This window comes from Spea bombifrons, chromosome 2, assembly GCF_027358695.1.
Source record: "Spea bombifrons isolate aSpeBom1 chromosome 2, aSpeBom1.2.pri, whole genome shotgun sequence".
NCBI classification, from domain to species: Eukaryota; Metazoa; Chordata; class Amphibia; order Anura; family Pelobatidae; genus Spea; species Spea bombifrons.
The window spans coordinates 8,499,159-8,526,721 of NC_071088.1; the positions used below are offsets into that span (position 1 = coordinate 8,499,159).

The 27,563-nt window shown below is 43.1% G+C and overlaps 1 protein-coding gene across 2 annotated transcripts in view; it reads left to right on the top strand.

The window, feature by feature from the left end:
- The window catches only part of RUNX1 (RUNX family transcription factor 1), a 62,159-nt gene extending 36,178 nt beyond the window's left edge, over positions 1–25,981 (top strand). Inside the window, exons 4-6 of one of the 2 annotated variants that reach the window (XM_053456492.1) lie at positions 4,286–4,477; positions 22,684–22,845; positions 25,169–25,981. In XM_053456492.1, coding sequence (XP_053312467.1) covers positions 4,286–4,477; positions 22,684–22,845; positions 25,169–25,662 — 848 coding nt within the window. In that variant the 3' untranslated portion in view covers positions 25,663–25,981. The remainder of the gene's footprint in view (positions 1–4,285; positions 4,478–22,683; positions 22,846–25,168) is intronic. The other variant, XM_053456493.1, reaches the window with a different exon arrangement.
- The last annotated feature ends 1,582 nt before the right edge of the window (positions 25,982–27,563 follow it).

Sequence of the window (27,563 nt, forward strand, 5' to 3'; positions counted from 1 at the left end):
AGCAATCACAGTCCCATCATGCCTAGGTTCCAGCATTTACTGGATGGATGTGTAAGTGCTGGAACCTAGGCATGATGGGACTGTGACTACTGTTAGCAATCACACTCCTATCATGCCAAGTCAGCCAGTACATGCTGAAACCTAGCTAGCTGCCCCCCTTGTGTAGTGATGCTGCCAGCAGTATGGGGTCTGCACATCACTTACAGCCACCCTGTACCAGCATGTACTGGCTGACTTGGCATGATAGGAGTGTGATTGCTAACAGCAATCACAGCGAGCACAGTCCCATCATGCCTAGGTACCAGCATTTACTGGTTGCCTGGGTTGCCAGCATTTACTGGTTGCCAAGTCATATTGCTAATTTTGTCCAGTTGTGTGTTACCTACTTCTATTAAAAATGTGAGTTTTTATTATTATTTTTAAAGGTGGGTGTCATTTTCGGTTTTGGCTAAGGGAACCCTGAATGTTTTGGTCCAGAATTTTCATTTTAGTTCATCCCTAGAATAAATCTAGGGAATCCTGAATTTGTAGTCGCAAAACTTTCTAGGCCCAGAAATCAGTGAGAGGAAGAGTAAAGGTTTTGTGTCATTTTACTTTATTTTAATCTGCATATTTTATTAAAGGCCATATTTTTTGTCACAGTGAAAAATGAGTGCGGCCCGCGCACGTATACAATTCTGATGAAGTGGCCCACTGCAGAAAAAACTTGGACACCCCTGATTTAGATAATTATTTTAGAGCTTTTATGTTCAGAGATTTTTTGTCCAGTGCAGGGTTTCGTGCGTTCCTCTCGTCCATGCTATTCTACCACGGAATTTGATGGCGCTATATAACACAATAAATAATAATAATGCTCTTAGGCAGCTGGACAGACCCAGCCATTTTAGTTCACATTTCAAAATAATGCCGAGGAAAAGATATAATTGTTATAATTACATCTGAAAACTCTCAGGTCAACAATTTAATAGCTATTTATTTAGTCTCAAGGCATTTTAAGCCATGCAGCGAGTTCAGGAAGCTGCCAGCATGATGTAACGCTTCAGACTTCCTGGTTTTATTTGGGGACACAGGAAGTGCTCAAAGGAGCATGTGCAACAACTAATTGCTTCCCCGGGCACAGTAAAAAACATAGGGCACAAGTTTTTCTTCTTCAGTGTTCTGAGTGTTTATATGCGTTTGTTATTTCCAAAGTGTAGTCATCACATGATAGTATGGCAATCACCTTTTCCGGATGGCCATACTTTACTTGTGGAGACAGCTGCCTTGTGACCCCAGGGTCCCGTTTCCAAATTTTATTATGAAAAATTGTTAAAGACCCCAAATGAAGTTCCTGTAAAGAACAATCGGTTTATGTTAGAACCCTTCCAAAACCAGAGGGTCAGCAGCTTTACCTTACTGAGAGGGTGATAGATAAATGGAACAGCCTCCCAGCAGAAGTGCTAGGGGCGTATACAGTAGGGGGGGAATTATTTAAACATGCGCGGGATCCGCGTTTGGCTCTGGAATCTAAGACGAGACCAACGACTGATTAAAATCTGACTTATTATAGTAAATAATTTCTTTTTTTTTTCTTCTATAAACCTTTAATGAGAGTTTTGGCAGAGTTCAGTCGGAAACTGTACTGAAGGCTGCTTAGTTGGCAGTCTAGCCTTCGGGCCTCCAGTAAAAGAGGCAACTGCTTAAAATAGCACGTATGAGACGGCTAACATATGTACACACATTGCGTGACTCTATTTGTTTGCATTCATGTCTACTGCCGAGATACACGGAACTTAACAGAGCTTCTAGATTTGCATCCCTGGCAAGATAAGAAGTCACCAGCGTTTTTGTCTCGCCCCCAAAAAACCAACATTTCAGCATTTATTTATTTTTTATTTATTTTTTTCCCTCTAGATAAAATGATCGCAATAAAAGCGGCTTCTTTTTCTCAGTGCGGTGTGAAATCGGATACCCTTGCCATGTCCGCCAAAAAGGAACTGGCAGGAAGAAGAGAAAAAAAAGCCATCCATTCAGATCCTTAGCCCTAATAAACGTTTACACATACTTTCGTTTTTAGAAATTGTCGCAACTGGAAATTTTTTTTCGCTTTGAAATGTAAATTTTCAACAGCTGGAAAAAATTATCCTGTTTTTTTTTATGCTTGTAAAAGAAAAGAAAAAAGCCCCAAAAACCACTTCGGTCGGGAAAGGGAGAATTAGACAGCGTTATGTGTATCTACTACCCAAATTAAAAAAGGATTTTTCTACCCAAAAATAAACTTCGGTTAATAAACGCGGCCATCAAATTTTTTAATATGTATATTTTCGACCAATGCAGCCTGGGAGGTTGCGTTTAGGGATTAGGGATGTCCTGCCGAGCTCTACCGGGACACAGGTAGACCTCGGGGGGACAACGGGATAGGTTGGCAAAATCAGGACTGTCCTGCGCAAAGCGGGACAGTTGGGAGGTACAGAAAATGCAGCAAAGGGCCGTATGAAACTGCCACTTCTGCTTTCGGAAATTCTAGATCCTTTTGTAAATCGGGTGCAATCGCGCATGTAAAAAAAAAAGTCACCGTCCGCGAGATGTATGATTGCTCTCCAGTAGCGTATAAATCAGCAGAATAAGTCTTCTGGCACTCGGAGAGTTAATGTCGTCACTTTAAGTTACACTTTAGGGAGTTTGACCTCCAGAAAAGGAGCCAAGAAGATGGAGCTTCTGTGTGAAACAGACTTAGGTTTGAGTATTTATTTAGACAGACGGATCAGCCTGATTTATCAACGGCACATAAAGTCTATCCGCGCAAGCACAGTGCCAAACGCTGCGAGTAACCCCCGCATGGAGTGAAATCTGGGGTGTAATCTGCAAAAAAAAGATAAAAGAACTGATGTAGAGAGAATTTACCCTAACTGAGGGTCAAACAGATTGTAGAATAGTCTTTTAGATTGTAAGCTCACAAGCCCAGCGTTCTTACCAGATGCACAACAATCTACACATTTTAATTGGTCGAGTGTTTAAATGGCATCCGTATTTAATGAAATTTAGCGTTATGCCCTATTTAAAAAGCAGGTACGGCAGGGGTTAACTGTGATATCACTCATTACTCCAAGACCTGCTGAAACAATGATCTTCTATTTATATAGCACCAACAGTTCCTGCAGCACTTCTTACAGTCCTTACATTCAAAGGGTCTGATAACACTAGAACCAATACATTAGGTAACGAGCACTCGGCTCACAAGCTTACAATCTAGAAACAATCTATAAATGGCTGCGTATTTCATGGTATTTTGATTTTATAAGGTTTGTGTTCCAAGTTTTGGGGGGTTTTGCATCAGTAAGATAATCAGAATAGAAGAACTTGGGCATCATCCACAGCACGTGCTGCGTAACACCTCAATACCATTAACGCTTTCGTTACCTGACAGCTCTTATCTGTTGAATTTGTCGTTGTCTACTCCTAAGAGTTCTGTACATACACTACCGCTCAAAAGTTTGGGGTCACTTCGCTGTTTTCATGGAAAACAAGGAAATTTCTGGCTGTGACATATCTACAAAAGGGTTTCTAATGGCCAGTCAGCATTTTAAACTTAAACTTGGATCAGCGAACACAACGTGCCATTGGAACACAGGAGTGATGGGAGTGATGAAGGGCCATTGGAACACAGGAGTGATGGGAGTGATAAAGGGCCATTGGCGCACAGGAGTGATGGGAGTGATAAAGGGCCATTGGAACACAGGAGTGATGGGAGTGATAAAGGGCCATTGGATGATATTCCATTAAAAATCAGCCATTTCCAGCTACAATAGTCATTTACAACATTAACCCTGTCTGCACTGGATTTCCCATCCAGTTCATGCTATTTCAAAATTTGCTTTTCTTTCAACAACAAAAAAAGACCCCAAACTTTTGAACGGTTGTGTGTGTGTGTGAAGTAAAATATATCAGTTTACTTTTAAATCCTTAAGGAGAATGACAGAGGTCGGGAAACTGGTCTTTAAATGTATTTTCAGAACTTAAAAGGTTTTTCACAGTTTAAAGAAACAATGTATTTGGGCTTTTTTTTATAAATGACTTTACTGACCTTTTTTGAAAAGGTGGAAAGCTGGATATAAAATGTTAAAACACATTTAAAATGTTGACTGCAGGCCTCCAGTTTTTCGTCAGTCTTTGACTGAGTGTGATGGGAGTTGTAGGCAGCCAGTAGCTTGTAGGGCTGAGGTTTTGCTAGTCCCTAGGATAGACGGTTATCAGTGTCGATGCCACAGCGGTTTGCTGACTTCTCTCCCGCCTCCCCCATTATTAGGGCATCGTCAGAAAATAGACGAACAGACCAAGCCGGGAAGCTTGTCCTTTTCTGAGCGACTGAGTGAACTCGAACAGCTTCGGCGAACAGCAATGAGGGTCAGCCCACATCACCCAACTCCCACTCCCAACCCACGCGCTTCCTTGAACCACTCCACAGCTTTCAATCCACAGCCACAGAGTCAGATGCAGGGTAAGTACCTCTCAGCCATTGCATACCTTCCGAATGTCTCGCCTGTGGAGGGCCACCGGTTCCTCTTTGGGACCCCCCCCCCCGTGCCCCTTTTTCCTCCCCTGCTGCCCCTCTTTTCTTGGCGCTTGGAATGTTTGCTGGGTATGCGGGTATCACAATGTTCTACAGCATTTAAACCAATAAGTGTACATTTGTACAGAGAAATAATGACATTTGCCCCAGGGGTAGATCTGGGGTAGAAAACATGGAGCCCCAACATCTTATCTGGATGATCACATGTTGGGGGGGTGCCCTTCTTCCAGCAGACCTCTTGTCCAGATCTGTACCTTCCATGGGGCAGCTACCCCGGGCACCCCATGGTAATGCCCCTGTGACCCTTCTGCTTCCAGATGTTGATGAGACAGAAGCTAGGAGCGGGAGCTTTGATCTTGCCCCAGGCGCCAAAGGCTCTGCTTACAGCTCTGTTCTTTTGGTGTATAATTTATTATACTAATCAATAAAGAAAGCGTTCCAGGACGGCGTTAATGAATACGGAGTATATGCGTAGTATTGCGTATAAACATGAAACCCTCCCCGCTGGTGTAGCATCTGCCGCGTAAACTCCATTACTTAAAATGCTTGCGCGGTCTTTAAATAAACGAAGCACAGCCGGGACCGCGGCCACCGCACTGACGGCTAAAGAGACGACAGGTGGCAGGTCCCACACGCAGTCACACATCCCAGGCATCTCCCCCCGTATCCGAGCGAAATCACATCGATGTCACGCGGCTTAGCCTCAAACGCGGAATTCGGGGACGCTGCCTCGCCGTGCAGGGGGACATTCCCGCGCATTACTAATGGCTGCGGCGCGTCTCTGCTCAAGTATTGGAAGGATTAGGTAGGAAGCAGATGAGCCGTCCACGCCGGCTCCAGGACTCTCCCCAGACAGCAGAAAGATACTATGTAGCGGTAGGAGCCTCTGCGCCTGAGGGCCCTTTACCGGCCGTAGCGTACGGCCACCATGATTCACCGGATCAGGTCTCCTAAGCCGAGCAGCCACGGCCAAGGAACTGACGCGCAGCAGTGAAATATATTATATAGTTGTATTATACGGTTATATTATACGGTTATATTATTATACGGTTGTTTTATACAGTTATATCATACAGTTATATCATACGGTTATATCATACAGTTATATCATACAGTTATATCACACAGTTATATTATACCGTTATACTATACGGTTATATTATATGGTTATATCATACAGTTATAATATACAGTTATATCATACAGTTGTACTATACGGGTTATATTATACAGTTATATCATACGGTTATATTATATGGTTATATTATATGGTTATATTATACAGTTATATCATACAGTTATATTATACAGTTGTACTATACGGGTTATATTATACAGTTATATTATACAGTTATATCATACGGTTATATTATATGGTTATATTATATGGTTATATTATACAGTTATATCATACAGTTATATTATACAGTTGTATTATACGGGTTATATTATACAGTTATATCATACGGTTAAATTATACGGTTATATTATATAGTTATATCATACAGTTATATTATATGGTTATATTATACGGTTATATCTTACAGTTATATTATACGGTTGTATCATACAGTTATATCATACAGTTATATTATACAGTTATATTATACGGTCATATTATACAGTTATATTGTACAGTTATATTATACGGTTATATTATACAGTTATATCATACAGTTATATTATACAGTTATATTATACGGTCATATCATACAGTTATGTTGTACAGTTATATTATACAGTTATATCATACAGTTATATTATACGGTAATATTATACCGTTGTATTACAGTTATATTATACAGGGGCCTGGCACCTTCTAGGTTACGTTACATTTATTTATAGAGCGCCAGCAGATTCCGTAGCGCTGTTAACAATAAGAGAACGGAGAAAATGAACGACATTGAAACAATTTGACACTCTGATTAACACATGCTAGGACACACCGGTACAGATGGAGAAGCGGGTCCTGCTCTTGTGAGCTTACAATCTATTAGGTCTCTATCAGGGAATGCAGAGCCAGTACAGCTGGTAGAGTAGAGAATATTTCTGATGGAGGCTCTGTAAGCTGGCGGAGGAGAGGGTCGTGTAACCTTGGCATGATGGGATTTGGTACAGTTGGTGTTATCATAAAGGAGGGTGCTTAGGACCCCCGTTAGTTCATGCAGCAGCCGTGTGCAGATCTGTTATAACATAAGGTATGGCGCTATAGAAAAACAATTTGTGCTAATAAAAAAAAGAGCCTCTCCTTTGGGCATAAAGCAGTAGCAGTTGTCGAGCTGCAGGTTATTCGACCCCAAAAGACATGTGACATGTTATTCATCTGTATATATATATACACCGGTATATATGACATATGTGTAGGATCGGGGACCCCTAGCCAAAAAAAAACCTTCTAAATTTTGAATATTTGTTGTGTAAGATCCTCGTGGCAGAGCTGTAGACGGATGTAATGAATCGCGCCCGTGGATTTGGAGCTATGATTGATGCGATAAAGACGTTCCCCGTACACAGGGCTCCTTATGTGTAGAACATTTTTCCAACATGCGCAGCCAGCGTCTCAGCTGTTTCTCACCCCTCCAGTGTTAAAAGACAGAGAGCAGAGGAAATACCCAGAATGCACCGCTGCCAGCGCCGGGTACCGAAATAATCTGGCTGTGCGTGTTAGGAGAGGGAGAGGAGCGACGCTCTGCAGCACTTAAAACATGATTCACGGAAAGGGAACAGGAGCAGCAGCGAGTCTTTTTATAAGCCGCTCTAGTGTGCAGCTGTTTGCGCTCTATAACTCCCACCACTCCGAGCAAGCCCGGGGGCATTCTAAAGTGGAGTCTGGCTTTCTGTGGCCCTCTAAATACCTTGAGCTCTTGGACCTTTTAATTGGCATAATTACATTGATTATCAAGAAGGGGATTTAACCATTGGCGAGCCAAAGAAATACTTCTACTTAAAAAGACAACGTGCCACTTAGCTGTCATACGCCTAATTTTTTTTAACTTCCTTATTTAGCAGATTTTTAGAACAGGATATTATTATTTTATTTGATAAATACATGACTGAAGCCAGCCCCGAAACCTTTAACACTATGCTTTTTATTTTATTTAAAGCTCTTTTGATAAATGATTCTGATTTATTCACATCCCTCCGTGAACACTGTGTCTGGAATCCATTATTCAGTTCAAGCAGGAAGTTGTTACACACTTCCTGCCTGTCTGAGCAAAAGGGGTGGGACTAGCCACCCATCTCGGTGGGGCCAGGTCATTTGGGGGCAGGGTTATTCACTTGTGGGCGGGTTACCTGTTGTATGCGTGGTCAGGGTCGGCCCCAGACAGTCTTCAGGAGGACGGAAAGGGTGTGGGGGGCTTAGTTATGACATCACTTCCCTGCCCGGTGACCTGGAGAAGCAGTACTCCGGGTCATTTTTATAATAATGATTAACAAAGTATATAAAATAGATAATGACATTTTAAAAAGAATATAATTAATACATTATCTACCGGCGTAATAAATAGCATTTTATACGGCCGTTCCCTTGTAACGCAGCGCATGTCCCCCCCGTCCGTTTAGCGGTCAGTGCGCAGGGGCAGACGCAGGGCAAATATGCTCGTGTCACCCCTCCCCGGTGTGGCCAACAATGTTTATTAATGCAGACGGCGATGCATGCGCGCCTTTATCGGCTACACTACCTACACAGCGCAAGGGGAGACGTAGACCTGTAAACCCGAGAACTTCTAACCAAACAATTCAGCAGACAAAAGGAGTCGTGAGGACCCCCTACGCCCCCCCACCATACACCCCCCCTACACTCCCCCCCCCCGCCACATCAAACAGGCAGCAACATGAAAGATCACTCTCTGCAGACCGAACCGAAATTAAAGAAAACAAAGCCGTTTATCCGCACGCCGGGTCCTTGGGCATGCAAAACCATGCAAAGCGATATGCCTTTTCTGGGATTAGTCTTTTGTCGTCTCCCAGGTGCGAGTCTTTTTACTTTTTTTTTCCCCGCCTTACAGATATTTCTATTTTTTTCTGATCTTCTGAAAGCGTCCTTCTGTCTCCGAATTCCTGCGAAGCATAGAATCTCCGGGGGGCGCTCTCACTTTGATTCGTATTCCAGGGGCGGTTATTGCTTGCAATGATTTTGCCCGATAATAAATCAGGGGGTTGGCAGTTTAAGTCTAAAAATCTGAGTGCACCCCAAGACTGTACTTGGCTTTGGGGGTTTTCTGTGTGATGTCACAGGTATGAGAAAAATATGCAGAAACGTAGATCTGAGGACAAAAATGTGCATCTCGTCTGTTTACTGAGAGGGTGGTAGATAAATGGAACAGCCTCCCAGCAGAAGTGGTAGAGGCTAATACAGCGAGGGAATTTAAACATGGGGAAGGCATACGGCTCCTGAATCTAAGACGAGACCAACGACTGATTAAGGTCTGAAAAATGGGCCGACTAGACCTTAATGGTCTCTTTGAAGAAGAAGGTCCCATGTTGGCCCAATAATGGGGATCCACCGTGGGCTGACTCCAGATCGAAGCGGCACAAACACTTACACTCCGGGGAGTGCGGAATCTGCCCGCCTTCCGTCATAAAACGCAGAAAGACGTTATTAATGCTAATTTGTTTTTAGTGCCAAAGATCACTTTGATTATCGTGGAGAAAGTGGCCAAGTTTTGGGGCTATCGAGTTAGAACATAAATCCCCGACACAAAAGTTTATTCACAAAGGGAGCGCTCACGGCGCAGATGGGGAGGAAGACAATGCGCTGTTTATCAGGCGGGTGCCAGGCGAGTCTGCAGGTAACGTGTCTGTACAGCCCGCGAAATTCTTCCAACACAATAGACGGTGGCTCCGTACCAAGCCTCCGACGGCCTCGCGCGGCCACAAACGCGGCGTTGGGGAAGATGGCAGAACCACCATCTTGTTTGTAGGGACTGATAACGATAGGCTGATCCTCATACCTCCCATGTGTCCCGCATTAGAAAGGACAGTCCCTGTAAGGAGGTGGTAGATAAATGGAGCAGCCTCCCAGCAGAAGTGGTAGAGGTTAATACAGTGAGGCATGAATCTAAGACAAGATCAAGGACCGATTAAGGTCTGAGTCTTTACATCGGGGAAAAACAGGAAGACTGAATGGGTCTGATCTGATTCCGCGTTTCCATGTAACGTGTTTATCGTCCGTGTCATTCCAGGCCAGGCGTGTTTCATACCGTATAGTATTTCACCAAAATAGCAGAGCTGAGAAGGAAAAGGCCCTAATAAGCACATTTAACCATCTCCAGAGGCTGAGACGTTTCTGGAGTCACGCAGCGTGAGCGGGTATTAGTTATGCCATTACACAGCTTTTTAACCCCGAAATGTCCGGCTTTGGACAAGCTGGATTTTATTTGGAAAAAGTGGTATTTGGATAGTAAGAATTATTGTATTCGTGAACTTGGTTTAGTTCCTTTTTAAAAGTCATTGTAGTTTAGACAAGACTCATTTAACCCTTTGTGACCATTAGTGAGGTTTATAGGACACTTTTAGAATGAGTAAATTAATCCTAATGGGGCATTGTGAGAAGAGCACACATAAAGCGCGCAGAATATGCACAGCGATATTTTTCGGTGGCTGAGAGTGATCAGAGTTGCATTGTATGCGTTTCGCATTGGTGCTTTGCACAGGGTCGTATAGCATGTGAATCAGTGGCTTTGTCTGATGGTGATAGGAGTTAAAGCATTATGCTGATAATTAGCAGAGGCTGGCTAGTGGTAATGGGAGCTGTGCCTTAGGAACAGCTGCGGGGCACTTTGCACGGCCCGTTACGGTAGCCCAGGAGAGAGCGTCGAGTTATCCCTGAATTTGGATAATGCCCCCTGAGCCTCACTAGATCATACCGTGAGCGAGCAGCGAGGATTATGGCTTTAACAACACTCAGCCGCGCAGCACTGAGTACTGCCAAGGTTTAACAAGCGCTAACCACACGAGTGCCGGCTTAGCCAACTTTCACCATCACATCTTTCCTTGGCTGCTAATGCAGAGGGCTTAGAGCCGAGAGAAATGGTTATTAAAGTTATGGATTCCAAATATTGAGCTCGGTTAATCTGGACACTTTATTCGGGTAGCCTGCTTCCTCATTGAGACCCGCAGCGGCGCATGTTTCATGCATCTAGACCAGAACTGAAAGAGTTAACCGAGACCAGCTTGATATAATACATGCTGCCGGGGCACTTTGGGCACCTCTTACCCCCAAGGAACCTGCAGGGTTATTTTTATTGCTTTCTTAACCATTCTATTGCTGGACGGCTGAGAGTAGTGGGTCCGTGCCACCCCTGGCATTTAATGTGTTAACCATTATTTGGCATCCATAAGCATTTATCAGGGCATCATATGATCCCAATACAGTATCTTTATTTTGGCCCCAAGGACTGTGCTGTGGCCCTTCCCATATTAACCTTCAGCAATATCACTTCATAAGCCAGCAACCAATGAATGACATCCATAGTGCTCCAGTGACAGTGGCCTCCAACTCCCATAATGCTCAGCCAGTCTCGGGAGAGTTCTAGTCCAAAGCAGTCAGAACTTTAAAGGGCTGCCGATCCCTCTGGCGCTGAATGGGTTACAGGGGCGATTGTGAAACCCCACTGACATTAATCTGCGGCTGAGTGTTACTCATGCCCATTTTTCCTCTTTACACAGAGTAGTGTCTTATAATCCCTTCCTGGCAGTACACGCCACGCACTGATGCCGCTTCGTGTTACACGGCAAAGCAAATAAATCGCCAGTTTCTCTCATCGTGAAAGGCAAACATATAATGAAACAAAAATATACTTTTCGTTTTTAAAGCGGGATGCCAAAAAACACAGCTGACCCACCCATTTCTCTAAGGTCGCCTGTTAACACGTGAAGCTGCGGGTTACACGGTCCGACAATAGTCCCCGGTGGTGGGATTTTCATTCAGGACAGGAATATCTTGGTATTCTGTGACCCGGCGGATATTATCGTACATTAAACTTCACTTATTGATCGGGTTTAGTTGTATTTATTAACTGTTTATATACTCAGATAGGACAAAAAAAAACTTTAAAACAATGAAACCAGGGCTGGAAAGTCCCTACTAATTTAAGGGCAGACCCCCGTCCGAAATGATAAATACTAAATTAGTAAAATATACATATATATACTGACATACACTCACACATACACTCATACACACACTCACTTACATACACACACATGGAGTCACTTATACATGTTCCTGTTTTTTGAAAGAAAAGCAAATTTTGTCCATTAAAAAAACATGAAATGGGTCAGAAACAGCTGATTTTTAATGGAATCTCTTCATAGGTGTAGTGAGTCCCTTTATCACTCCCATCACTCCTGTGTTCCAATGGCCCTTTATCACTCCCATCACTCCTGTGTTCCAATGGCCCTTTATCACTCCCATCACTCCTGTGTTCCAATGGCCCTTTATCCCTCCCATCACTCCTGTGTTCCAGTGGCCCTTTATCACTCCCATCACTCCTGTGTTCCAACGGCCCTTTATCATTCCCATCACTCCTTTGTCACTCTCATCACTCCTGTGTTCCAATGGCACGTTGTGTTCACTGATCCAAGTTTAAGTTTAAAAGGCTAATTGATTGTTAGAAAATGTTACAGCCAGAAATGTACTTGTTTTCCATGAAAACAGCGAAGTGACCCCAAACTTTCGAACGCTTATGTATGTATGGGAAATATACCAGTAAGAATTGGGACTGGCCAGCTGGCTGACGCTCCGCTAATCCTCCGCCATGTTTAGTTGCCTGTTAGAAAATAGAGTGTCTCAGACACCGGAGGGGCTTCCAAAGCTCTGGATCAGCTGCTGGGGGGCGATGATTTATTATTTGTCATCAAATTAACAGTGGAGTCTGTGAAATACTTTTATCCCAAAGTAAATCAGCGGCCTGGAGCCACGTTTTAACTCTTTCAGTGATGAGTTCAGAAGGTTAGAACAAAACATTAATTGCACTCGCTAGTATGTTAAGCAAATAAATCTCAGCATTTTTTTATTCCTTCCAGAAACTTTCAGGAAGCTTTATCAGTTTCTATGGCAACATCCCATCAATGCCTGCTTTTATGTCACATGCCAATTAAGTGTCCCCAACAAAAATCTAACTGAAGCAAAGTGATACTTGTTTCTAATTGTGCATTTAGTTTTGACCAGTTAGGCACGCGTGACTAAGAACAACAACAAAAGTAAATTAGAAGTGTATAAAAGCCGTCTTTCTCCTGTTCTCTGTGTACGGTGTATGAGCAGACAGTACAAGTCTTAAAATATCATAATTTATTATGTATCATACGACGGCCAGCTGTAGCTGTATGTAGAACACGTTATGTGGTTAAAGGACCAGAGAAGGTTCCAATGCACCACCTGTAGAAAAGCACGTTCAGAAGAAAAGCTTTTGGATTTTGGGCTTCGGGACTCTTTTCATGTATGGTATGATTTAAAGGGACCGGCAGGGGATTGTTCCTGAGTATCAAGTTGATCCCACTCATGAGCTGAAAAAGCTCACTGGCAGCTGTGACTCAAACTATCCAGCCAGAAGCATAAGGCGAAACAGGTGTGTGTTACAGAAACACGGCGACACGGTTACAGCTGCGCGGACTCATCGGCACAAACAGCTAACAGAGAGTCCCCGGCAAGAGCAACAGAAGCGGCCAGTAAGAAATCACTCGGGAACCGGAGGCTTAGTCACCCGCTGGACTCATACATTTACTGGAACCTCGGTATCAGAGGCTGAGTTCTCAATGCACAACAAGATTCTCTCATTCTGAGAGTTTCTCATAGATGACATCATCTTCAATTAGTGTTTCCAATCTAAGCGGGCGTCTGGTGTTGAGGAGAAAGCTTCCTTGGCTGAGACAGAATACAGAGATGTAGCAAACAGAAGCATAAATGCGTGCATGAAATTGTGAGGAAAATATCAAGGACTCTCAGCGGCGAGAAGCCGAGTCAATCAAAGCACAGGCCCATCACGACATGATGATAAAGATAAATGCGGATCTTATCACTCCAGAACAGAAGACATCTCAAGAAGAATAAACTACTTGTTTTCAGGCAGGGACACTCAGAATGATTTGTTCCTTTGAGTTCCCATTATCTGCAGAGGTTGTTCAAGATCTTAATGTAGCAGGAACCCAGCAGTGGTCTCCGAGGTCCTACAGAATTCAGCTGACCTATCAAAAAAAACTATATGTGAATTCGGCGGAGCCTAAGCTCCCAGCGGGGGGTATATGCTCCTGATGAAGCTTATCCTAGATTTCTCTTGTGAAATATAGTGTAATTCCATGTTTTTTTCCCTTCCCTTAATGCTACTGGAGATGGTGGTCAGGTCATGGGGCTACACAAGAACTATCCCAGCTGTGAGAATCTCCATGAGTCCTGAGACATTGTAGCACTTTACAGATATTGTTTGTTACACATTTTGGTTTCACCCAGGGTAGAGAGTTGCTTCCCTGTGGCATGGGGTGGCTTATGGCTCTCATAACGCGTTGGGCATTGTGGGCATTCTCGTACTTCCTGATTCTCCAATTATAAAATTATAAGACTGAAAATGGTACAGCCAATCAACAAGCAAAGGTTGAGAGCATGCTGGGAATTCTTATCTTCCCAACTCAAGAGTGCCAACGCATTGCTGATAATGTTATAGAGAGACGTCGATCTCTCGCGGACGGTCTTTGCGCCGTATTTATCGGCGTAGCTTTTTATTCACGTGACGGGTCCGCTTTAAAAAAATATTTCGAATTTTGAGGTTTAAGTAAATAATTAAAGAAAAAAAAAGAGGGTTGTCTGGACAAGATAAGGCAAACAGTAATATGCCTGAGCGAGCCGCTCCACCCAGGCTAAAAGAGGGTTTCCAATAACCCAAACAGGCAAGGTCTGATGAGCGCAGACAGTCTGCAGGCTTCTGCCCAAGAAGCTGACGGTTGGCGGGTACATCCTCGTCTGATTTATGTTGTGTGTGTGTGTTAAGCCTTAAATTGTTGAGTCTCTGGCTGGCTGCGGTGGTATTACTGGATGGGTAGCGCATGTTTTGAGCTCTGGGAGCTGGCTCGGATTCTGGGTCTCTTGGCTTGGAATCCGTTCCAATTTCACACCTGTCTAAGACAATGAAGGTCTTGTTAGGGACGTCTCGAGTTAAGTCTGCGTCTTCTCGGTTCTTTCTCGTGCGAGGGTTGAGAAATACTATCGTTTCATATCCCTAATAGTTTATTTTACTTATATTCTCCATGGGACATCACAGCCTTTTACTTCCTACATTCACTTTAAAAAAAAAACATACGTAAAATCTACCATAAATTCTATAATAATGATCCATAAATTCAGTGCTTAGCAGCTGACAGTCAACTACTTTACTACAAATCCCAGCATGCTCAGCCAGCATGTTTTGTAGTTCAACAACAGCAAGCTCATTGCCCCCCCTGCGGTTTCATAAGCCACGTGTCGCTGCTTGAACACAGGTGTATAGATGAGTATTGTTAATTGACTTACTTATGCTAGATTTTAATTGACATTTAATGTAACTGAGTGAAACAAGGGGTTAATGCTCAGGACTACGGGAATAAAAGCCCTTGTCATGACTGCCCCCAATGAAAGACCAGCCCTTGGATTTATACCTTTAAGGGTTAAAAGGGAATTTAAAGGTATTAACTCTTTGCTGTCACAGATGAATAGAACACGGACGTATGTGAGGATTGCGATACAGAAACACCCCATGGAGAAAGGGGGCGACTAAAACCCGTTTGCTGTCCCCAAAAGCCTTATTTGCTGATTTTCCCTTTAGACTTTTCTGGGGACGCAAGAATTGCAAAAGTGAGAGCGTGCGAAGCTGCAGCCCCAACTCCGGAAACAGAAACAAGAACAGAGAATTGGAACAGAACGTCTTTTGTAACGCGGAAAAAAAGGGGAAGTCGATTTATTTATGGCGAGAGCTCAAGACAGAGCATCTCAACCAAGAGCTTGCAATTTAAATCGCATCACATTCCTTCCCCCCATAACCCTTTCAGTGCCAGATCAAAGAGAAATGAAATACCAAAAACTTAATTTCTATTAAAAGTGTACATTACGGTTTTTGGGGGCGTAGGCCTGGCGACTTTTAAGGGCACCTATTGAGCCTCACCTTTAAGAGACCATGAGAATGATTGCATAGCGACTTAATAGCGGTAACCAAGAGTATCCAAAATCGGTTGTCATGGAAATCCAGCGCCTCATTCTAATAACCTAACAATAAATAAACCCCAATAATAATTACATGAAGCGTTTAGTTAAGTCCTCCAATCTAAATGCATAGGCTATCGTATATATTGACTTTTTGGGAGTTGTGCCATAAGCGACGCATTACAGAAACGTCATTTAAAGTTTTAAGGCTTTTATTAACATTAAGTATATATAAATATGTGTGTGTATACAGTGATGTAGGTCGGCATTGGACAAAGTCCTGGGTTTATTTAATTTCCTCCAATAAACTCCCTGTATCTGCAGACCTAGAGGCGGCCATTGCTGTCAGTCATGTGATATTTTGGGTGACTTTCCCGTCTCAAACACCACACTGAGCTGATGCTTTATGGCGATGCTAATGAAGTCCGTCCCTCCATAGACTTTCCTTAATCAAAGTGTCCGGCTGGGTAATTAATACTGAGCCATGATAAGGAGTCGGGGTGTTGGAATAGTACAGGGGCGTCCAACATGCGGCCCGCGGGCCAAATGCGGCCCGCGAGACCTCGAGGTGCGGCCCGCGTAAGATCGGCAGCCAGGGCAACCGATCTTACGCGAGCCGCACCTCAAGCCCTGCTACTTACTTGTGGGAGGGTCTTCTGGACTGCACACAGAGGAAGCGGAGTTCACGTGACATCCTACTTCCTCTGTGCTTTAGCAGATAGTGATGGGAAGTTCGGATCATTAAAGTGAATCGGATCATTTCGATTCGTTCACTGAAATGATCCGATTCATGATCCGGATCTTCGGATCACTCAGTGTGTCTGCACGGAGTTACTGTTTTCCAGTAACTCCGTGCAGGCACACTAACGATTGGCCCCGCCCCTTTCATTATGAATCCTCCCCCCTGCCTCCAGTGATGTCAATGAAGGCAGAGAGTCGTTCAAAGATTCGGATCTTACAGGGATCCGAATCTTACAGTGATCCGGATCACTGTAAGATCCGGATCATTGTAAGATCCGGATCATTGTAAGATCCGGATCATTGTAAGATCCGGATCTTTGAACGACTCTCTGCCTTCATTGGCATTCTAATCATTCAGAGAATGTCACCATACTGTTATAAATAATACATTAATAATCACTGCCCCCAGGATTTACATTCCCCTTTACCTGCAACTGCACCTTAAGCTAACTTTATTAAATTAATTAAATTAACCCTCACCATTAAATTAACCCTAAACACCCCATCAACCATGACTGCCCTAAAATTAACCCTTAACACCCCATCAACCATGACTGCCCCTAAAATTAACCCTTAACACCCCATTAACCATAACTGCCCCCAAATTAACCCTAAACACCCCATTAAGCATAACTGCCCCCAAATTAACCCTAAACACCTCATTAAGCATAAATGCCCCTAAATTAACACTAAAGACCCCATTAAGCATAACTGCCCCCAAATTAACCCTAAACACCTCATTAAGCATAACTGCCCCTAAATTAACACTAAAGACCCCATTAAGCATAACTGCCCCCAAATTAACACTAAAGACCCCATCAACCATACCAATTTATTAGGTAATTTATCTGGAGTACATGCAATTAATTTAGGGGCAGTTATGGTTAATGGAGTATTTAGGGTTAATTTCAGGGGCCGTTATGGTTAATGGGGTCTTTAGGGTTAATTTCAGGGGCCGTTATGGTTAATGGGATCTTTACGGTTAATTTCAGGGGCAGTTATGGTTGATGGGGTATAAGGGTTAATTTTATGCTGATGACTGAGGGTTAATTTAATTAATTTAATAAAGTTAACTGTAGGTGCAGTTATAGGTAAAGGGGGGCAAACTCAGGGGAATCTAAATCCTGGGGGCAGTGTGAACATTATTAATTTATTTATAAAAGTATGGTATCAGTAATATTCTCTGAATGATTCGAATCTCTGTAAGATTCGGATCCTTGTAAGATCCGGATCCGTGTAAGATTCGAATCATTCGACTCTTCGGTTCATTCGACTCTTCGGTTCATTCGACTCTTCGGTTCATTCGACTCTTCGGTTCATTCGACTCTTCGGTTCATTCGACTCTTCGGATCATTCGACTCTTTGAACGACTCTCTGACTCTATGAGTCATCGTTCCTGTGAGAATTAATGAGCTGTAACCTGACCCCAGAGTCTGTGTCTGAGTGCTCTGCAGATGACTCACAGCTCTAGGATCAGGTTACAGCTGCATGATGATTCACAGACTGAACCGCTACAAACGAATCGTTCAGTCTAGTGAACCGACTCATCCGGATCACTAAAAAGAACCGGATCAAATGAACGATTCGTTCATGATCCGGACATCACTATTAGCAGAGAAGGCAGAGGGAGGCCGCGCCCCCTGCTGAAGTTTGTAAGCGGCATCGAGGAGTTGCAGTGCAGGTAGGGGGGTGGGGAGGGTGTTTGAATGAGTGTGTGTGATTGAGGGAATGAATCTGTGAATGAATGATTATATGAATAAATGAGTGTGTGTGTGTGTGTGATAGCATGGATGTGTAAGTGCTGGAACCTAGGCATGAAGGGACTGTGATTGCTGTTAGCAATCACACTCCTATCATGCCAAGTCAGCCAGTACATGCTGAAACCTGGCCAGCTGCCCCCCTTGTGTATTGATGCTGCCAGCAGTATGGGGTCTGCACTTACAGCCACCCTGTACCAGCATGTACTGGCTGACTTGGCATGATAGGAGTGTGATTGCTAACAGCAATCACAGTCCCATAATGCCTAGGTTCCAGTATTTACTGGATGGATGTGTAAGTGCTGGAACCTAGGCATGATGGGACTGTGATTGCTGTTAGCAATCACACTCCTATCATGCCAAGTCAGCCAGTACATGCTGAAACCTGGCTAGCTGCCCCCCTTGTGTATTGATGCTGCCAGCAGTATGGGGTCTGCACATCACTTACAGCCACCCTGTACCAGCGTGTATTGGCTGACTTGGCATGATATGAGTGTGATTGCTAACAGCAATCACAGTCCCATCATGCCTAGGTTCCAGCATTTACTGGATGGATGTGTAAGTGCTGGAACCTAGGCATGATGGGACTGTGACTACTGTTAGCAATCACACTCCTATCATGCCAAGTCAGCCAGTACATGCTGAAACCTAGCTAGCTGCCCCCCTTGTGTAGTGATGCTGCCAGCAGTATGGGGTCTGCACATCACTTACAGCCACCCTGTACCAGCATGTACTGGCTGACTTGGCATGATAGGAGTGTGATTGCTAACAGCAATCACAGCGAGCACAGTCCCATCATGCCTAGGTACCAGCATTTACTGGTTGCCTGGGTTGCCAGCATTTACTGGTTGCCAAGTCATATTGCTAATTTTGTCCAGTTGTGTGTTACCTACTTCTATTAAAAATGTGAGTTTTTATTATTATTTTTAAAGGTGGGTGTCATTTTCGGTTTTGGCTAAGGGAACCCTGAATGTTTTGGTCCAGAATTTTCATTTTAGTTCATCCCTAGAATAAATCTAGGGAATCCTGAATTTGTAGTCGCAAAACTTTCTAGGCCCAGAAATCAGTGAGAGGAAGAGTAAAGGTTTTGTGTCATTTTACTTTATTTTAATCTGCATATTTTATTAAAGGCCATATTTTTTGTCACAGTGAAAAATGAGTGCGGCCCGCGCACGTATACAATTCTGATGAAGTGGCCCACTGCAGAAAAAACTTGGACACCCCTGGAATAGTAGATCGGGGCTCAGATAACAGGGAGAGAATACAAATGGCTGATACGCAGCTGCCTAAAAAAATTATATTCTGCAAAAAACACAACTTTTTTTTTTTTAAAAAGCAAACAGCTGATTATTTTTGAAAACCTATTTATTATTTATTATTATTTATTATTCTGATTTGTAATTAAAATCACTGGTATTTCACCTTTAAACAAAATGCAAAGTGATAAAATATACACAGAGAAGAGATCCGTCTCAGATTCCCGGATCCCTGTACAATTTAACCGCAGAGAGGCAGAAACGCCGATGAAGGAGTTAATCGTTTGTTTGTTTTTTGCCGTACGTCGCCGGTCTCCTCTCTCTTTCACAAAGTTCTTTATTATATTATATATTATTATTATATATTTTAGTATATATAGTATCGGTAAAGCACTCAAAGCCGGCTTTTTTTGTGTCATTCACGTGAAGAAGCCCTCACTTCACCTTGTGAATCAAAGCCGTGCCCTGGGGGGAGGTTTCCTGCAGCTTCCTCCGGTATCGTTTCCCCCCAAGGTGACCCCGTGTGATGCAGTCTGAAGGTCGTATTTGATGTCACTTTCTGTAAGTCGGTAAAACGTGTAAGCGCATCCTTAGAACATCACAGGTCCTCCGCTTCCCACAAATGCCTTTATTTTACTCGTCTTTTTACGTTGAAATGTAAAACAAGCCCCCGTCTTCTCCGCTGCCGCCTCCGCGCGGTTCTGTTCTGCCGCGTCCTCGGCCCCCCTGGACGTGTTCCGCTTTATACGTTTACACGTCCTTTATTCTTCGCGGGGGAAAGACGAGATCATGACTTCTCAGTGATGTAAAGCTGCCATTTAAGTATTTTAACCGTTTAAATCCTGATCAGTTAGGAAGGGAATATATTACGGCGCCTTAACATGTGTCCCGGTGTTTCGGTAACGTGTTGTACCCTCCCAGGCGTGTAGGCGATTGATACGTGGTAACCGTAACCCACGGGGTGGAGAGCCGCCGTTCCTGAGCACTGACACTCTCCGGCCCGTCGTGTTGCGTGTTTTTGTGCCGTGATGCACTCGTTACCCGGCCAGGTTGGGCAGCGGCCGGGTCCTTTGCTGCCAGCTCATGCTGCTCGTATGTGCGCGAGGCGCGTCCTCCCTCCTGACTAATCGCTGAGCCTCTGCCATGTGTTCTTACTCAGTACCCTGTCACCAGCCGCCCGTCAAACAGACTGCCGGCCTGACGAGCAGATCCCTCGTATTTACCTAAAGCTGTTCCAGGGCTCTCTTGATGGCTTTTCAGGAGCGCGGAGGACACATAAATCTGCGCACACTACACGAAACATGTGTAAAAACACGTGTAATCCCGTGTCTTCTCTTCATTCTATTTGCTCGGCCGTCTTGTCCCGGAATATATTCCGGTTTCGTCATCCAGAGCCGGTAGCCAAATTCCCGACTGTGAACGGCTGGCCGCTGCTGATATGGCGCTAAGTTTTCCTAAACTTCTTTATCTCTGGCTTAACCTCTTCAGTGCCGAGGCACGGTACATCCATCTAGTGCTGAAAAGGTTAAAAGGAAGTGCTATACCTTAGTTTGGATTTGGTCCTATTACCATAGAAACGTAAACAAAAACACCGAATTTGACAGCAGATAAATGCCCTCCCTGGATTAGCCTCTACCACTTCTGCTGGGAGGCTGTTCCATTTATCCACCACACTCTCAGTAAAGTAAAAGATCCTTAAATTCCAAGCCAAGATTAACTCTTAGTGTTCCAAGCAGGTGCGGGAAGGCGAACATTCTTTCCAATAGGGCTAGGGCAGTAGCGGGGATTCCAAATCATTGTGTGAGTGAGGCTTGTGTATTTGTACTGTGGAAGTGATGGCTTTTCCAATGCTGTCCAAAGGTCAATGTTCCCATTCATCGCCCGCTGAGAATGTCATAGGTTAGCATTGTGTGTGAAAATCCAGGATAAACAGGCTGTGTGTGAGTGTGTGTCTGAGAGAGTATGTGTGTGAGAGAGAGTCTGTGAGAGAGTGTGAGTGTGTGTGTCTGTGAGAGAGATTGTGTGTATCTGTGAGAGTGTGTGTGTCTGTGAGAGAGTGTGTGTGTATGTGAGTGTGTCTGTGGGAGAGAGTGTGTGCCTGAGAGAGTGTGTGTGTATGTGAGAGAGAGAGAGAGATAGAGAGTGTGTGTGTCTGTGTGAGATAGTGTGTGTGAGTGTGTGTAAGAGAGAGTGTGTGTGTGTCTGTGTGAGATAGTGTGTGTAAGAGAGTGTGTGTGTCTGTGTGAGATAATGTGTGTCTGTGTGAGATAGTGTGTGTAAGAGAGAGTGTGTGTGTGTCTGTGTGAGATAGTGTGTGTCTGTGTGAGATAGTGTGTGTCAGAGTGAGTGTGTGTGTGAGAGAGAGTGTGTGTGTCTGTGAGAGTGTGTATGAGTGAGTGTGTGTGAGAGAGTGTGTCTGTGTGAGAGTGTGTGTGTATGTGAGTGTGTGTGTCAGAGAGAGTGTGTGTGTGTGTGTGAGAGAGAGAGAGTGTGTCTGTGTGTGAGTGTGTGTGTTTGTGAGTGTGTGTGTGTGAGAGAGTGTGTCTGTGTGTCTGTGTGTGTATGTGAGTGTGTATGTGAGTGTGTGTGTGAGAGAGAGTGTGTAATGCAATGATCTTTAGCACCTTCCTTTGGTCTCCTTGAATCAATCCCAATTCCTGTTCCAAGCCCTCTGCTGCCATCTAGTGGCTGTTTGTGATAACTCTCGGAATCCTTGCAACCTTTGGAGCAGGTGATTTATCTTATTAGACAAAGAGGTAGCGATACGTATACACTTAATTCTAGTTATCTACTTATAGCTTTTATACTCATATACTTATAAAAACGAAAAATCTATATTTTCTTAAGAAACGAAAGAGTGTTTACAGGTCCTTGATGAAGCGAGTGGAAAAAAAGACATCCGTTCACTGATTTGTTGTTTTAAAGGCAAACCTCTGGTTTAATAAGAGTGAGGGTAGGATGTCATTTAGGAAGCCACGTGGGGGTTTTTTTGTCTCTGTCTCAAACTATGATTGCTTTATTATATATTATTATATATATATTATATATATTATTATATATACTTTTTTATTATTTGTTAAACGTTTGAAGGGCCGGCTACTTAGCACCATACTACTCAGCCCTCTTAAAGGGTTAAATACAACTGAACCTCTTCGACACGATCTGACGTTCAATGTTCTAAGCGGAAACTGTTTTCTATTTCTTTTGTAGACACAAGACAAGTGCAGACATCTCCATCCTGGTCATATGATCAGTCTTATCAGTACCTGGGATCCATCGCAGCCCCGTCGGTGCACCCGGCTACGCCTATCTCACCCGGACGCGCCGGCGGCGTGAGCTCCCTCAGCGCAGAGCTCTCCAGTCGCCTCTCAGGTATGTCCCTTCTTCAATGATGCAGTTATATATAATGGCGATATATAATCCCAGCCGTGTCCATACCGACCAAATAGACTACATGGACTATAACTCCTATTATTCTCAGGCATCCAAATTCCACTCCTATTCCTTATTAACCCTTCTAGAGTCCGACAATGTATTCCCTGCACTGCTGGCGTTTGTGAGATAAACCGAAGGGTTAACCTTCGACATGATAAACGCTAGTATATTTTTCAGACGACAAGACGAGACTTCCGACTAAATACCATAGCGAAGAGAGTGCGGGCTGTCACCGCTCAGACAGACGCCACACCTTGTCTGTGCAGACGCTCTAACCTAGGGGCTTGTGCTGTACGCAGCTGCCGAGCCAGGTCTGACGTGGATCATTCATTGATGGGACGCTGGTTATCTCGTAAACGGAACGTTTATCCGTTCACGTCTTTTAACCCCGTCCTGGATCTGTAGTTCACCAAGTGACAGAGTGAAGCCTTTCGGTTTAATGTCACCGTGATTGTAACGTCTGGAGAACATCAAAAGAAAGCACTTTCTGGGTTAATTCCAAACAGATCGGAAATACAGATAAAAACACTTTATCTCATCTCGCGCTGTTACTGTAAGCGAAATATTACTGCTCCAGGGACACAGAAATGCCTTTTGTATTACCCCTATACATTCATGTGCGGATATGTTATTATAGATCACTTCATTCATTCACTTCACTTGCTGGAGGCTTCCATCGGATTATTGATGTGTCACAGTGGAAGTGATTGTACGGGGTTTAACCCTTTCACACATCTGACTTTTTTCATAGATGTCAACAGTCCTCTCTTACCATCTTTCCCTCTCTCTATATATACAGGCTATAGATGTGATAGATAGATAGATAGATAGATAGATAGATAGATAGATAGATAGATAGATAGATAGATAGATAGATAGATAGATAGATAGATAGATACTATAAGAGGAACACCAGTTTAATACCCTGTTACGTTTTTGGACTTTCTGTACTGCCCCCCTTAAGGACACATTAAAGCTATATAAATGTATATATATATATATATATTATTAAATGTCTCTTGTTGCCCCAGTGTATCCACCATAAGCACGCCGAGTCCTCCCAGTTGTTGTATCCATATAACGCTAATGTGTTATCAGTTTGGTTTGGGGCGGCCGGGATTTGGGAACTAATGGGTTAAGGACAGTTAATAACTGTACCCGGCAAACTATCGGCCTTTTCATGCAGACGTCGTGAGTGTGAAATCTTTATCACACGGGGCCTAAGGCTGAGGTTTGTTGTCAGCCGCGTCAAAAAGAGACTTTTTGTTCGACACCAGAAAAACTATTAAAAAAAAAGAGCAATGAATGAAAAATGTGACGTTTTTAGCCGCCTCCACGGTCCCCGATCATCAGGGGAGGAATGAGTTCCAGAAAAGCGCGCTACAGAATGATCCTGTACCCGCCTGGCATTGGATGGCTATTAACTCTTTTAAAGGGGCAACCATTTTTTTTAATTAAAAAAAAAAAAACAATAGCGCCCTACAACAATTATAGTCTGGCCAATCCTTCCTGCTTTAATGACCCCACCCCCGCGTCATACGTTTTCCATAGGTGACCCGGTTTAAAGGTAAAATCTGGTCACGTGACCGCGCCGTAGCACCGTCTGCTATCTGTCTGTCGGCGGCGATTAAAGTGAGATGTTTCACCCCGTCTCTTCTCTCCCCGTCTGCATCTCGGACTGTGATTAGTATCCAGCCGGCGGAAAATGTATGAACTGACAACGAAAGGAACTTTCCCAGTATGTGATTATTTTTGGCGTTAAGCTTGTTGAGACCTGATAAAAGTGTCGTGATCGGTCCTCAGACTAATAGTCCTTTCTGCAAAGGGAGCATTCATCAGACAGACCATGAATAACAGTCACGTCTGGAGAGTGTGCTGCGGGTGACGCTGGGACCCTAAACGGGGAAGTCCGTTGAAAAATATATATTTTTTCCTTGTGCATAAAATCCGGTGCTGTATACAGTAATAAAAAACACTGGTTTTATCTCATTTATCTGCAGACATGGAGGCGGCCATTGTTGTCGGTCATGTGATATTCTCAGTGACTTTCCCTACTCAGACACCACACTGAGCTGACGCTTTATGGGAATTTTAATGAAGTCCGTTCCTCCATAAACTTTCATTAGCCAGCGTGTCAGGCTGGTTAATTAAGACTGAGCCATTCCCCCAGGCAGTATACGGAGTCAGGGTGTTTGTCTAGGAGACATGAGTATGACTGGCGTTATTTTTTTCTAAACTAACGTTTTTTTTCTTCACACAGGAGCTTCAGACCTAACGGCATTTAGCGACCCTCGAGTTGGGATTGATCGTCAGTTTTCAGGACTTCCTTCGATTTCTGACCCGCGCATGCACTATCCAGGGGCTTTTACTTACACCCCAACTCCGGTTACTTCAGGAATAGGAATTGGTATGTCAGCAATGACCACAGCCACCAGATACCATACCTACCTACCGCCCCCATATCCAGGTTCTTCTCAGGCTCAAGGTGGCCCCTTTCAGACCAGTTCTCCATCATATCATCTCTACTATGGAACATCTGCTGGATCATACCAGTTCTCCATGATGTCAGGGGGTGAGAGGTCACCTCCTCGTATCCTTCCCCCCTGTACTAACGCCTCTACAGGGTCCACCCTATTGAACCCAAACCTTCCAAACCAAAGTGATGTTGTTGAGGCGGAAGGAAGCCACAGCAACTCCCCAACCAACATGGGTACGACACCAAGACTGGAAGAAGCAGTATGGCGACCATATTGAGAAGGACTGCCTGTCTCATGAAGGCCGAACATAAGTTAACTTCAGTTTATGGACACTTTGCTTTATGGTAACACTGGAAGGTTCTCAGATGAGGACTGCGAATGGTTCTGGTTTGGCAATGCTGTGAAATCACGATACGGGAGAGGAAAAAAATGGATTTCAGATTCTTGAGATGTTTGTTTTGGGGATTTCACTCTTTTATCGCCTATTTTTAAAACGGAGTAAAGTAGACATTAAAGGCACGGTTCATTTTTGCATCGGATAGATTTGATTTTCCAGAAGACGGCCAGCTGAAGATAGGAGACTAATCAGACCTTACGGGTGGGGGGGGAGGTTGGGTCGTCGGCCTTGGCCTACATTTTTTGAATATTTCATAAAATCCATTCATATCATTGTATCTGTGATTTCTAAAACAATATTGAGTTGGGACACCCTTGTAATTTAACGCTGTAGAGACACAAGAGTTAACCCTCACAAAAACGGCCCCTTTCTAATGGCACCTTAGACTCAATGCTTCTTTTTGTTTCAATTATGTTGCTTCCAGGTATAATTTACATTTTTTTTTTACATAAAGGTATCTTTTTATGACTTTTTTTAAAAAAAAACTAAAAATATCCATCAATGACTATTGAATAATATGAACTGCGAGGAACGCCGAGGAACTTCTTTTTATTTATACTTGTGTTAAGTTTGGGACTTTTTTGTACGTTGCCTTGTGCTGTTCCGGTTGTACATGGATATTGTTTACAATTTATTTTTTCGGGATGATTTATCCAGAACTATTTTCTTTTCCAGAATGACTTGCCAGAAATGTGTTATTTGTATCGGAGTCATGTGTGATAATCTAATGCTGTGCACAGAGTATTGCCATATTCTCATCAGACAAATAGAATGGATGGTAGTGGTGATCCTTGCCTGGTACCGAAATTCTCATAAGTTCAATGCTTACTTTTTGCAAGAAAACAAAATACATTTTTTTAATGTTTTTTGGAGTTATATTTAAATATTTAAATATCTGCTTTAGCTAAGATCTCATTAATAAAAACAGATAATGAGTATGAAAAGTTTCTAGACTGTATGATTTGAAGCTGCTTCCCCATACAGGAGGAACACACTTCTCTACTTGGTACTAGCATTTCTAGAACAGTTCTACACAGAAGTCTAAATCAGCATCACAACCAAAGCAGGGAGATATTTTAAATAAATAAAAAATACAGTAAAAATAATAAATTAATTAGAACATCTATTTACTACAGTGCTTATAGATCTCATTGTGACGGTACATTAAAAAAAAAAAAACAGATATCATTTGAGTTAAATTTGAAATATGGCCAATTTAGAAACTTTGAGGCTGAAGTAATAAATTAGGCAGATTTAACTATTTGCAGGAGTCAAGAGTATATCCCTATAGGATACAAATATTTTATCAAATGAGCCTATTTTCCATTAACATATAAAAAGGAACTAACTTATTTTAAGGTCCAAACTATGTCAGATTTTTTGATTTGGTGGCATTCAGCAAAAAAAATAATTGGACATTTTTAAAATCCAAAGAATTGTCCACCATATTTGCAGAATCTATGAACAATGTGTGAGACCTGTGTTGAGTTTGACTGGGCCATAGAATAATTTGTTATTTACAATGCATCCCCCATTCTATGAGATTTCCATTAACTGTGTACATGTCAGGAACTTATTCTACCAAATCACGTGTTTTTTTTTACAAAAAATCTTTTTACGGCTTTGGCTAACGCAGCAATTTTTATATATTTTAATTTGTTTTGCATGGACATGTGTGTTTTAAAATAAATTGTGTTTATTTAATGTACTTTTAAAATATTGCAGGTCAACTCTTAAAAGTATTTGAAAGCAGGGCTTCAGATCAGTGTTTGATATAAAAT